The 14,398-nt window shown below is 36.3% G+C and overlaps 1 protein-coding gene across 1 annotated transcript in view; it reads left to right on the top strand.

The window, feature by feature from the left end:
• Positions 1-407: 407 nt before the first annotated feature.
• LOC138306891 (uncharacterized) overlaps positions 408-14,398 on the top strand; it is a 35,470-nt gene continuing 21,479 nt past the window's right edge. Inside the window, exons 1-8 of the mRNA XM_069247439.1 lie at positions 408-565; positions 4,533-4,675; positions 5,652-5,872; positions 6,430-6,538; positions 7,200-7,295; positions 8,375-8,598; positions 8,936-9,125; positions 9,812-9,873. Of these exons, the coding sequence (XP_069103540.1) occupies positions 4,549-4,675; positions 5,652-5,872; positions 6,430-6,538; positions 7,200-7,295; positions 8,375-8,598; positions 8,936-9,125; positions 9,812-9,873 (1,029 nt within the window). The 5' untranslated portion in view covers positions 408-565; positions 4,533-4,548. The remainder of the gene's footprint in view (positions 566-4,532; positions 4,676-5,651; positions 5,873-6,429; positions 6,539-7,199; positions 7,296-8,374; positions 8,599-8,935; positions 9,126-9,811; positions 9,874-14,398) is intronic.

Raw genomic sequence — 14,398 nt, 5'->3', positions numbered from 1 at the left:
AATCTACCGGTCTGGTTTTTTTTTTTTCTTTTTTTTTTTATATTTTTATTCTCACATTATCTTACGATAAAAAACTAAATTAAAAGTGCATATCTAATTTTCTTTCTGTCATTAAAAGTAAGAAATGGTGATTACAAGTTGAAATCAATACCCATGTTAATGACTCTTTAGTCAGAATATTGCTATACGAGTTATCTCTCTTTATGCCTATATGTAATATATTTGACGAATATACGATTCGGCAGTTGTCGAAGAGCCGAAAAGACCAGTATTATCGTTTACATGCAAATATACATACATGTAAACATGCACAATATCACTATAATATGTTTCTAGTATACTAGATATATCTTAGTATGAGAAGTTACCTGTTGTATATAAATAGCACATATCGACCTTGACATCTATATACACGCGCGCGTGTCGCGACTGCAAAGGTTTCCGGAAAACCCAATTTGTTCTGGGAATCCCGTGTTTTAAAAATAGCTCTTGCGTTCTGATATCCACAGCCAACGACAGAGTGAAACTAAACATGCAAGCACTGGACGCTGAAGATAGCGGATACGTGAGTATCTAATCTATACGTGATTGTTCTGTAGACCTATATTGTATGTTTTATCTATGATCAGCATGTACAGTATATGTGGATAACAACTGTTTCCTCGCGGCTTTAAGTAGTTTCAATTTTGTGGCAGACATACATGTATGCTTCACTAGTTTTGGGCATATAAACTATATCATTGTTCTCTCCTGACACCTAGGTATTTTTGTTTACGTGTAGGTGTACACATTCGAAGTTTACTTTCGATCCCATTGTCCGATAGCTATAATATAACTACATGTACATACGAACTACACATATATATACACACCATCACGTACGATCGTTTACGGAAAGTACCGACAGTTTCCGATTGAACAATATTTTTGGTGGATACATGATTTTATTCTCATTTTACTTTTGAAAGTTGTTCCAAAAGAGTACATATTGAGCATATAAATGACGTTGCTTTATGATCATGTTGACAAGTCATATTAAACACTATTACACCTACATGTTTTGCAAAACCCAGCTGACACCAACAAAATCCTATAGATTTGAGATTATACATTTAACTTCCTGGATCATGTAAAAAAACACAAAAGAATAGTGTTGATGCAAACAGTCTCCATATCGAAATTTGTTGTGACGGTATGCATGTTGATTTGCATTTTTTACCATAAAATACCATACAAATATGTCATTTGATAAAAAAAAAAAAATAAATAAAAAATAAAAGCAAAAAGAACAGCCAAAAAATGCAGTTTAGGAAAATTCGCTAAAAAATAGATATATTACAGGTTTCTTTCTGAAAGTTGTCATTTCTTTTACTTTCTAAAAATAAATTAACTATGGTGTGTTGAGTGTTAGACTTATATCACAGGCGTTTTGCTTTATAAATAGTTTCTTCTCTCTTTATATGTGTTTATATAATATGAATAGAGAAATACATTTAGATACAAAACTCTACGGCGAGACCATTCCTAGTTCGTTACATGAATTGAATAGTGTGTTCTTCCTTTGTCACAACTGAAATTATATTTTTAATGTCAAATACAATGTATAACAATTTGACTTTTGGAATTATGATTAATTTTTGTCACATTGAAATTTTCATGCTATTATTTTCCAATGATTCGGCTATAAGTGGAAATAATATATGTCATCATAGTGTGTGACCAACAACGAAGGGATATTTAAAACATGTTCTGTACGGAATTTCCGATATCTGGGGGAATTTCCATATCATCTCTGTTACAGCTCTAAAACTATCTAGTAGTGTACTCTCATCAATTACTGTCGTCATTAGGCTCTTGGTAGGCAAAAGTTGAGTTTTTTTTTACAAACAAATATTTTACAAAAACATAATTGGGCTTTGGTTACATTGTAATGTAACTTGACGATCATCTCACTACCTGCTCAGAATTCCCCTACCGTTGACCACGGTTTCCGAACGCTGACACGATCTCTTGTAAGATGAATGTTTTTCCTGTATACATCACTTCTGAATCATCGACAATTTTTTCTTCTTCGTATACGTATATAAACCTGTCGGCGTATTTACCAATAACCTTAGACGAAACGAAAGTAGGAATAATTTAAGAAAAGAAAGCGAAACTTGACAGAATTTAAGTAGGGATAGAATGTATACAAATTGGACAAAATGTCAGTAGGGATAGAATGTAGACAAAACTAGACAAAATGTTAGTAGGGATAGAATGTAGACAAAACTAGACAAAATAAAAGTAGTGTAAGATTGTAGACAAAATTAGACAAAATGTAAATAGGGATAGAATGTTGACAAAACTAGACAAATTGTAAGCAGGGATAAAATTTAGACAAAACTAGACAAAATATAAGTAGTTATAGAATGTAGACAAAACTAGACCCATTAGACAAAACTAGACCAAATGTAAGTAGGGATAGAATGTTGACAAAACTAGACAAAATATAAGTAGTTATAGAATGTAGACAAAACTAGACCAAATAGACAAAACTAGACCAAATGTAAGTAGGGATAGAATGTAGACTAATCTAGACAAAATGTAAGTAGGGATAGAATGTAAAAGAACTGAACAATACGTAAGTAGAGTAGAAATTAAACAAAACGAGAGTAGACAGAACTACATGTAATTTGCAGGGATAATGAATTTGGACAAAACGAAAGTATGGATTATTATAGTAAATCGGTAGACAAATCGAAAGTAGACAAAAAGAAAGTAGGAAAAGTGAATTTGGATAAAACGAAATTAGACAAAATGAATGTAGGCATATTGGATGTAGACAAAACGAAATTAGAAAAAATTAATGTTAGCACATTAAATGTAGAATAGATAAAACGAAATTGAACGAAACGTAAATGGAACAAAACAAAATTTTGGTAAGCGAAAATAAATTAAAAACATAACTAAAATACACCGAACGTTTGCAAAGAAAAGGAACGACATTTCTCATATAAAAAAACAGTAGAAAAGAGAACATACTTAGTTTCACCAAAGACCATTACGGTTGTAACTGAATAATGAATATGTTCTTATTAGCGGGTTCTTCGAAAGGTCAAATGGCATTATTATAGACGATTATTAGAAAAGAAAATGTTTGAAGTGATATTACATTTGCCTTCCGTATATCTGAGGAAACACAAACTTCAAACTTTATTTATTAGTCTCTTTACAAAATACATTGCGTAGAGAAACATATTAACAACAGTCAAGAAATGCAACATAGAAGGAGGACAAATTATATGTTTGTTTGTTTGTTTGTTTAATTAATTAATGTCCTATTAACAGCTATGGTCATGTAAGGACGGCCTCCCATGTATGCGGTGTGTTGCGTGTATGTTGTGTGAGGTGCGTGTTTCGGGAGACTGCGGTATATTCATGGTGTGTCTTCTTGTATAGTGGATTTATAGTGCTATATCACTGAAGCATGTCGCCGAAGACACCAAGCAACACACCCCACCAAATTATATGACCTTTTTAAACAAAAATTTGATAAATTTACATAAATTTCTCACTATTTTTATATTATTTGAGTTCAGAAGCTGTGAAAATTTTATGATATTTGCTCTGGTATAATAGTACTCATTAACATATAATATCCTTTCTATGGTCAGAAATGGGCACTTTAATAAATAATGGAATTCATCACCAATATCATTGGTATCACAATAAGTACAAATTCTATCTTGATAATTCATATTAATTCATCTACCAGACTCCACAATGAATTTATGATTACTTGTTCTAAATTTACACATTAAAGTTCTTTCATCATCATTTAATATATCAAAATATTTTTCAAAATTACATTCGTTTTTGTATATTCTATAGCAAATTGACTTTGGGGAACAAAAAATGTCATTATTCCATTTTTGCGGAAAAAAAATGGTCACATAATAAAATATTTGCTTAACTTGAGCTTTAACCCATTTTGGATTCAAATTGTGTTGGAACTGAGAGTGCCATATATACATCAAACCACATTCGTTTAAAGTATTTTGTACAAAAGTTAAGTATGGAACTACTCTGTTTTCATTTACAAAAACATGATATAACATACTATACACTACAACATTTAATTTATTTTCTTTAGATAGAATCATATTTGACCAATAATTAACCATCTTTATTTTAATGTCAATTATAAGTGGTCTAGTACCCAGTTCGCCATATACCATGTTATTTGGTGTACTTTTTTCAAACCCAATAGCAGTTTACAAAAATTTTAAACAAAAGCGCTCAATTGTTTGTACATTTGTAAAACCCCATATCTCACAACCGTATAACAAAACTGGTTTAACTATTTTTTAAATAGTTCAAAAATGCATAAATAGTTCAAAAATGCATCTAACCGATAAATTCAATTTTCTGCCTTTTCTCAAAATATCATACATAGCAATCGATGCTTTTTTAATATTCTGGCTTTTTGCAAGAGGATTGAGAGGGTCCTTCAAAAGGTTAAAATGCATTTTGACAATTTCTGTATACAGAGTTATTGAAGAGAACATGGCGACCCCTATGGAGTGCGATGGAGGTGATGGAGTGTTTTGTGGGAAGGGAAAGGTGGTCATAGCACACAGCAGGGAAGATGAACGACTGGCCGAGATAATAAAAGTACACCTGGAGAAGAAAGGTAAACAAATCTGAAATATGTTCTGTTGTTTTCTTTTAAAAAAAATAGAATTAAAATCGATGAAGCTACCTGGTGATAAAACTTCACGACTTTGTTTCGTCACATGCCACCATGTTATCTACTATGCAATGTACAGTCCCTTCACATTAAAGGCACACTACCGTTCCGAAACAAAAAAAATAAAAGTTTCTTAAACAATAAAAACATCCGAAATATAAATATACCAATAGCCTAAGATGAGTTTACAACACCAAACAAATGCATTATACGTCATGTATCCTGTGTAATCTTTGTTAACAGTGATGATTAGATTCCCTTATTTCGCCAATTGATACATGTAGTCATCAACATGAAATATAACGCGCTCTAATGTGAATATGATGCGGGAAACATAAGATGAAACGCCCTACCAAAATTAACATGAAATAATTCGCCCTACCAAAATTAACATCTACAAAATAATCAATCTCGTTTTGTATTCTCATTTTAGAAACTAAAAGTCTTTTCGGAAAAATACATGTAGCCATCATTATGCGTAAGAACCACGAACTCCTATAAGACTGCTACTAGACACAAATACTTCCATCCTCATATGCCCATGAATAATTGAAAATGACTTTGAATAATACGAGGAAATATAGTACACAAAAGTCTATCATTGCTACGCTTATCACATCGTCATGGGTGTACTTTTAAAGTTACAGTGCCGCTGACGACCACCTATTTCTTCGTATAAACAAACCAATTCTTTACTATACTATACAATCTTCTCAGAGACTCCAAGTTAGGAACTTATCGCAATTAATTTACGCTATACCAAACTACGCCTAGTACTGCCTAAAATATTCAAAAATTGAGAGAAAAAAAGAGAAAAAAAATAATCGGTGAAAGAGTCCGAAACACATTGATGATTTTTCTATGTTTGCACCAGCGCGGAAATATTGTGGACACTGAAACTTTAATGTTTTATTTTCAGGGATTGATAGTTTTATTGAACGCGACATTAAAAGTGGAACACCTACGCTGGACGCTATCGTTAGCGTTCTCTCTGACAGTAGAGCGTCCCTGTTCCTAGTGACACGGAAGGCTATGGATAGTTCCTGGTTTGCCTTACAGACCATACTTACTTTAGAGCGATCCCAAAAGCTAGGCCACCTCAACTGTGTGATACTTCTACATGGCGTCCCCGAGAGTGAGGTATTTACAGAATACTGTCAAGAAATAATGTCATCGTAAATATTTCAATTTTCACTGAAGTTGAACTCGGTGAAACTACTTTAAAAATCCTGTTTCATTTGCTCATGAACTTTGGTAGATTAACACCAGTCTCCGCGCAAGAAAATATGTTTCAAAAGCAACTCTATTCATCACCCCATGAATTCGACCAAAGCAAGATTCAATCCTTGATAATATGTAATCATCCTTGAAACAACTAGTGATATTCCATTCTTAAGTCATTTCAGAATGGCATATTCGACGAAATATCTAAAACACTATGAAATATAGTGAATTTTTGAAGTGATTAACTAAAAGAGGCTTAATATCTAGTATATATATATTTATTTAAACATCGCTCGAGTGATATAAAAGAACGTAACCTCATCGAAGAACACTTAGGTACCATTGTTTAACCTTTTAATCTAGACCCATACATCAATAAATCTTACTTCATACTTGGTATTTTCTAAAAGTCTGAAAAGAATTCCTGAGTCCATAGTTTACTAATGTAAACTTTTATTATTGTTTGATCACAGCTTCCAAAGTTCGCGTTATTTGATATGATAAAGAAGTATGAACTGGACATAGATGGATTTCGGAACTGGGAAGGCAGCCAAGTTGATGAGGTCATTCAAACCATACGAGGTAAAAAAAGTAGGGGGCAAGGAATTGATCCTTGTTGGACCCCAGCCCTTATCCAAACTATTTTCAGAATATGAATTTCATCAATGAAATCATTTTTATACTGGAATACTAAAATAATTCTTTAACCATAAAAAGTTTCCTGATATACTGAAGGTTTTAACCTGACATTTATGCCAGACCTAGTCAAAACTTTGAGATATTGCAACATAATCTTTTCTTCGTTGTTTATGCAAATGTTATGGGAAAAAGTACTAATTGATATACTGTTAAATGCCTCAGCATGAAGGAATAAGCGGGTTTTTTTTCAAGGAAATATTTATAAACGTGTTTAAAACAATTCTTTCTAATACACTTACAACGGTAGGGAAAAGACGATTATTAGGAAAGGAGTCTTTATTTCCTTTTTAATGGTATCTAATTTTGCCTTCCATATCTGGATAGCACAAGAGGATGGAGATAGATTAAATGATATCTTAAGTGTTATAATATTAAGCATATAATGACTGATTCCATTATTGCGATAGTAACCCCTGGAAATTGAGTGTATACCGGCTTGTGCATCTTTAAAAGCAATTTACATAAGATACTGATTTCGGGCTTACTTAGTATATAACCAAATAAGGTAAGTTTTCTACATCGCCTTTTCCCTGTTATATTCCAGAGGGCAAAATGATAACCAGCGAATTACCTGTCGGCAATGTGGCGCATGCGCAGGCATGGTCACATTACTATGGATACCATCACCAGGTTCATCCTGGTAAGTAATATTGAGTATTTCATTTTAAAATTTGCACCATCATGCTGATATTTGCTCCAAAAACAAAGAAAAATGACTGACCCGCTCTACATTCGCAGCTATTTGTTACTTAATAATATCAACGTCTTGCGTTGATCAAAATAGAAACTATTTTTTTAGATCAAATCACTTTTGTACGTAATTCGTTCGTCTTTTCGCCCGTTCACAATTCTTGTTACCGCTAATTCTTAGAAAGCATGGGAGAGATCTGTCGCAACTTTCATATGCAGGCTCCCCATAGGCCTTTGTCGACGTTTCTACAAATAAAACCTCCCCGTGTGAATCTACTTGTGTAATTTTGATAGATGGCATAAGCGACAAAGGGTTAAGTTCGATAAGTAATGCATTGGATAACGTCGGCTTCCATATCTCACAAAATAAGAAGATTTATTAAGACACAATATGGTGTCACAACATTAAATTTACTTTGTCGTGTTTATTTATTTACAAAATCGGACTTTCGCTTTGTTTATAGATCTGAATGTGACAAGTCTGTAGTTTAAAGAATATAACAAAATATAACAGGTTTTGTTTATCAACGTTGTTTAAAGTCACACTAATGTCCTCAATATTGTCAGTACTGTATTTGAAGATGTAGTTAAAATTAATCTATTGCAAAGAATATTTATAATGATTTCTGAAGAAATTTTGGTACAAAAGTTTTTGAATGTCAATGCTTGCAAACATGCCTTCACGGGAGTCGGAAAATTTATGACCCGTTCTCGGAAGAGTTCGGAAAGAACGTAGTCACGTAGTCACATTGTGTTCTCGGCAACGACGCTACGATGTCGGCTAACGTCGACTTGTTTGAAAAGTGGGACCTACTTAGCCAATAGCCATGTTCAATATCTATTTTATTTCTTAATTAAAAGTTTCCGAATTATTGCCCATTTTGATTTCGATATAGTCCTTTCTCTGCATGATTTACAACAGAGCATGTTTTCAAAATCTTCTAGATCATAAAAAAGAAATCAAATAGATATTTGGACTTTAATTTGGTCGTATAAATATACAAACTGAGACTTTTTCTTTGTTAATAGATCTAGAAAAGAGGATTAAAGAAAGCCCATGGTATAAAGAAAATGACAAAAATATGCCAATTGCTGTTTATGAAATTGTGCCAAAAAGCTGCTGTGTGCCAAAGGAGATTTATCATAAAAGGATTAAGAAAGTAGGCAAACTTAAAGATATTATTGTCGATAAAGACGGGAACCCAGGACGACCATACATACTTAATGTGTACTGCATCGAGGATAAGGGAGAGGTAAACTATACTGTTACTCATGGAGATACACTGGCTTGTATTTATCATATTATCTTGTTCGCATTGGCCAAACGTCGATATCCTTAGGGATGATGTTGTTCTTTTTGTAAATAGCATGCATAATCAAATTGTGTTAATGACATTTTCAACAAAAACATGTAATTTTAAAATCAAAAAGCCTTCATTTTGCCATTATGATGATCTACTGACATCAAGAATATCGAAACAAAATACTGACCGTATTGACCCGAAATCATTATTTAATAATATCGGTACTATATAACATCATATTGACCTTATTAAAGGCACATATCCGATAAATCATTTATCCCAACAGAAATTTTACTGCGTTGCTCAGTACCCAAACGTGCTGAGTGCTATAAAGAAAATGGAGAAGTCCCGTGTCGTTGATATGGATGCTGAACATCGGGATCTGCAAGTAGCAAGGTTTTACTATACTCTGAACACCATACTCCAACGACAAGACTACGAATATCGACGTCAGGCTAGGCTCCTTTGGTTTGATGGTTAGTTGTTTTCACGTCATCTAATCAAGTTTCGCGATATGTCACATGGTGGGTTTGATTAGTTAAAGGTAGTTTGACAGCCATGGTCATTTAAGAACATTCCAGGTTTAGGAGGAGGAAAAAGGTCAGAGTACCTTGAGGTAAACCGCTGACCTATGATCAGTGTCTGAAAACTAACCCACATGATATTTGAATTCGCAACCTAGAGGTAGAGGGCTTGTGGTAATTTGCTGGGCATCCTAAATCAGTCAGCAACCGCCCCTCCCACATTTCACAAAGCTTGCTTGTAAGACTTCAGCTCATGCAAATTGTGACTAATTCGTCGGTTTTTACTAAAACAAATATTAATCAATTACTTTAACATTAAAAACCTACACTGGCCTTCAGTTATCAGAATTTGTATAATGCCATGTGGCTGGTTATATTCGTAGAGATTATATTTTCACGATATTGCTGGACCTTGCTACGATCTTGTATATTTTATTCCGCGAAATGCTGAGATAAAAGTACAATCATATATCCATTGAAAGCGTAATCGTAAAAATTGAACACCTTTAACATTTTATTTCCTCGCTGTTAATTACAATCGTGAAAATTTTAAGCCGCGTAGTTAACCAGCAATGCGGTATGATAAAATATATGTGGAAGACTTTGGTTTTAACTAAATGTTTACACCTTTATTTCAGACACAGTTGAGAATCCCGACCCTGCAAAACTACTTCTCGACGCTGTCAAAAATGACATCGAGGTTTGTAATGTTGTTTTTATTCTTTACCACGTGAGCTGCTGCTATTGCAAATCGTGTTCTTTTGGACGAAAGAAATAAGATTTATTGAATCAATTTGATTTTTTTTCTTAGTAAAAGCGGAAATTTAAAGTTTACTGTGTTTCTTTTACCATTGACTGTTTTTATAGAATTAGAGCGTAATGTGTCATTTAGTCTGCTACAAAATAAACGAGAGAAAAATGTGTGCCAGTACGCTTGACGCGAACATTTGTTTATGATATAGGTGTTAAGAATCCCCTGAATCCCCCAAGAAGTAATATAGATGATGTTTTTCTTACTTTATTCCTCCTCAATTAACCCCGTTGTACCTGGTTTTTGACTCCTTCGGCTGCGGACGATGGAGTATCATTAAAGAATGTCACTCCCTCTTGTTGACTTCTATGACTGGTTGGGGACGTCTCATTCAGGAATGTCACTCCCTCTTGTTGACTCCTGCGACTGGTTGGCCATGTCTCATTCAGGAATGTCTCTCCCTCTTGTTGACTCCTAGGACTGGTTGACCATGTCTCATTCAGGAATGTCACTCCCTCTTGTTGACTCCTAGGACTGGTTGGCCATGTCTCATTCAGGAATGTCACTCCCTCTTGTTGACTCCTAGGACTGGTTGACCATGTCTCATTCAGGAATGTCACTCCCTCTTGTTGACTCCTAGGACTGGTTGACCATGTCTCATTCAGGAATGTCACTTGGACTCCTAGGACTGGTTGGCCATGTCTCATTCAGGAATGTCACTCCCTCTTGTTGACTCCTAGGACTGGTTGACCATGTCTCATTCAGGAATGTCACTCCCTCTTGTTGACTCCTAGGACTGGTTGGCCATGTCTCATTCAGGAATGTCTCTCCCTCTTGTTGACTCCTAGGACTGGTTGACCATGTCTCATTCAGGAATGTCACTCCCTCTTGTTGACTTCTTTGACTCCGGTTGGCGATGTCTCATTCAGGAATGTCACTCCCTCTTGTTGACTCCTAGGACTGGTTGGCCATGTCTCATTCATGATCCTGCTTGATGCACTCCTTGGATCTCATGTCTCATCAGGAATGTCACTCCCTCTTGTTGACTCCTGGACTGGTTGGCCATGTCTCATTCAGGAATGTCACTCCCTCTTGTTGACTCCTAGGACTGGTTGGCCATGTCTCATTCAGGAATGTCCTCTCCTCTTGTTGACTCCTAGGACTGGTTGCCATGTCTCATTCAGGAATGTCACTCCCTCTTGTTGACTCCTAGGACTGGTTGGCCATGTCTCATTCATGAATGTCTCTCCCTCTTGTTGACTCCTAGGACTGGTTGACCATGTCTCATTCAGGAATGTCACTCCCTCTTGTTGACTCCTAGGACTGGTTGGCCATGTCCATTCGGACTGGTTGGCTCCTAGGACTGTTGACATTCATTCAGGAATGTCACTCTCCCTCTTGTTGACTCCTAGGACTGGTGTTGGCGATGTCTCATTCAGGAATGTCACTCTCTCTTGTTGACTCCTCTTGACTCCGGTTGGCGATGTCTCATTCAGGAATGTCACTCCCTCTTGTTGACTTCTTTGACTCCGGTTGGCGATGTCTCATTCAGGAATGTCACTCTCTCTTGTTGACTCCTAGGACTGGTTGGCCATGTCTCATTCAGAAATGTCACTCTCTCTTGTTGACTTCTTTGACTCCGGTTGGCGATGTCTCATTCAGGAATGTCACTCCCTCTTGTTGACTTCTTTGACTCCGGTTGGCGATGTCTCATTCAGGAATGTCACTCCCTCTTGTTGACTCCTAGGACTGGTTGACCATGTCTCATTCAGGAATGTCACTCTCTCTTGTTGACTCCTAGGACTGGTTGGCGATGTCTCATTCAGGAATGTCACTCCCTCTTGTTGACTCCTAGGACTGGTTGGCGATGTCTCATTCAGGAATGTCTCTCCCTCTTGTTGACTCCTGTGACTGGTTGGCCATGTCTCATTCAGGAATGTCTCTCCCTCTTGTTGACTCCTAGGACTGGTTGGCCATGTCTCATTCAGGAATGTCTCTCCCTCTTGTTGACTCCTAGGACTGGTTGGCGATGTCTCATTCATGAATGTCACTCTCTCTTGTTGACTTCTTTGACTCCGGTTGGCGATGTCTCATTCAGGAATGTCACTCCCTCTTGTTGACTCCTAGGACTGGTTGGCGATGTCTCATTCAGAAATGTCACTCCCTCTTGTTGACTTCTTTGACTCCGGTTGGCGATGTCTCATTCAGAAATGTCACTCCCTCTTGTTGACTCCTGTGACTGGTTGGCGATGTCTCATTCAGAAATGTCACTCCCTCTTGTTGACTTCTTTGACTCCGGTTGGCGATGTCTCATTCAGGAATGTCACTCCCTCTTATTGACTCCTGTGACTGTTTGGCGATGTCTCATTCAGGAATGTCACTCCCTCTTGTTGACTTATTTGACTGGTTGGCGATGTCTCATTCAGAAATGTCACTCCCTCTTGTTGACTTCTTTGACTCCGGTTGGCGGTATCTCATTAGAATGTCACTCCCTCCTTTTGACTCATATGACTCTAGTTGGCGATACATCATTACAGAATGTCACTCTCTTTTTAGGTCACCTGAGACGAAGTCTAAAGAGACCTATTCTAATCGCATTTTGTCCGTCGTCGTGCTTCGTGCGTCGCGCGTCGTCCGTCGTCCGTCGTGTGTTCGTAAACAGTTTACATTTTCGACTGCTTCTCAAAAACCGCTGAAGGAATTTCAATGAAATTTTCACAAACCTTCTAAGGCATAAGGCCGATCAAAATTTTGAATTATATGACCCCCACTCCCCCAGGGGGCTGTGGGAGGGGCCAAAAGGGGTAAAATTGACTAAAATTTCAAAAATCTTCTCCTCCACTCACAGATGTGGTAGAATCAATTACTCTTCATAGATAGAAAGGTCTAAAGTCCCTCTACAAAAATTGTGAATTATATGACCCTGGGGTTTCATGTTTCCCCCTGGGGAGGGGGTTAAGTTTACTATAGTTTATATAGTGAAAACACATTTTGGAGCATTACTTGGTCATTTATAATAGAAAATTAGTCAAATGTTGTCAGAATTATCCCTATGAAATGGCCATTGAATTCTATTGACTGACTCACAGGGGCCAAAAGGTGTCAAATAGGCTAAAACTTCAAAAATCTTCTTCTAAAATTCTAGAACTGGTAGAATCAAATACTTTTCATAGATGGAAAGGTCTTAAGGTCCTTAACAAAAATTGTGAATTATATGACCCTGGGGTCTCGTGTTTCCCCCTGGGGAGGGGGTCAAGTTAACTATAGATTATATAGGAAAAACACATATTTGAATGTTTTTTGCTTATTTTTCGTAGGAAATTAGTCAAACTGGGTTAGAATGTTTAGCCTGAGATAGCATTTTATCGTCATATCCATATTGGTCCTGGCCGACCCCCAGGGGCCTTAGGGGCGGGGCCAAAAAGGGGTCAAATAGGCTAAAACTTCAAAAATCTTCTTCTGAATTCACAGATTTGATGGAACCTGATACTCTTCATAGATTGGAAGGTCTTAAGGCCCTTTACAAAAATTGTGAATTTCATCGCCCTGGGATCTCAGATTTTCCCCTGGGTAGGGCGTCAAATTTACTATAGTTTATATAGGAAAAACACATTTATGAACATTATTTGCTTTGTTTTCATAGGAAATTAGTCAAACTGGGTTAGAATTATTAGCCTGAAATAGCATTTTAACACCATATCCATATTTGTCCTGGCCTGGCCGGCCCTCAGGGGCCAGAGGGGCGGGGCCAAAAGGGGTCAAATAGGCTATAACTTCAAAAATCTTATTCTGAATTCACAGATTTGATGGAACCAAATAATCTTCTTAGATTAAAAAGTGAAATTTATAAAATCACTGACACTGACTGACTTCTTGTTTGGTTTTGTTGGAATTTAAGCATAAGGTTTGGTAACATAATACACTATCAAAATGAAAAACAAAAAATAAAAATTCTAAAAGGTTCAACTTTAAAATTTATTCTAATTCGTTAATACTTTTTACAGATTTGAACCAACTTTGCAATGCTTTTCTGTAGCAGCACACAGGTGACCATCAAGGCCTCTTGGGCCTCTTGTTTGACTCGTATAACTCTGGTTGGCGATGTCTGATCAAAGAATGTCGCTCCCTCTTGTTGACTCCTTTGACCTTTGACTCCGAATAGCCTTGTCTCATTAAGGAATGCCACTCCCACTCATTGCCTCCTATGACTCCGGTTGGCGGCGTCTCATTAAAGAATGCCCTGACTCTTGTTGACATCTTTGTATCTGGTTGGCTTTGTCTCATTAAGGAATGTCGCGCCCTCTTATTGACTTCTTTCACTCTGGTTGGTCTCATTACAAATTGTCTCTGACTCCAATTTACGCATATGTATAATGTTGATGGTGATATCAATATTTCTGGTATGATAATGGCTATTAGTATCTCCAAAAGACTGTCTTTTGACCAAGACTATATCGAGACTGTAAATTAATGA

Source organism: Argopecten irradians, chromosome 14 (genome assembly GCF_041381155.1).
Source record: "Argopecten irradians isolate NY chromosome 14, Ai_NY, whole genome shotgun sequence".
In the NCBI taxonomy this organism is placed as follows: domain Eukaryota; kingdom Metazoa; phylum Mollusca; class Bivalvia; order Pectinida; family Pectinidae; genus Argopecten; species Argopecten irradians.
The sequence above is the reverse complement of the archived record's forward strand: the minus strand, read 5'-3'. Positions and strand labels throughout refer to the sequence as shown.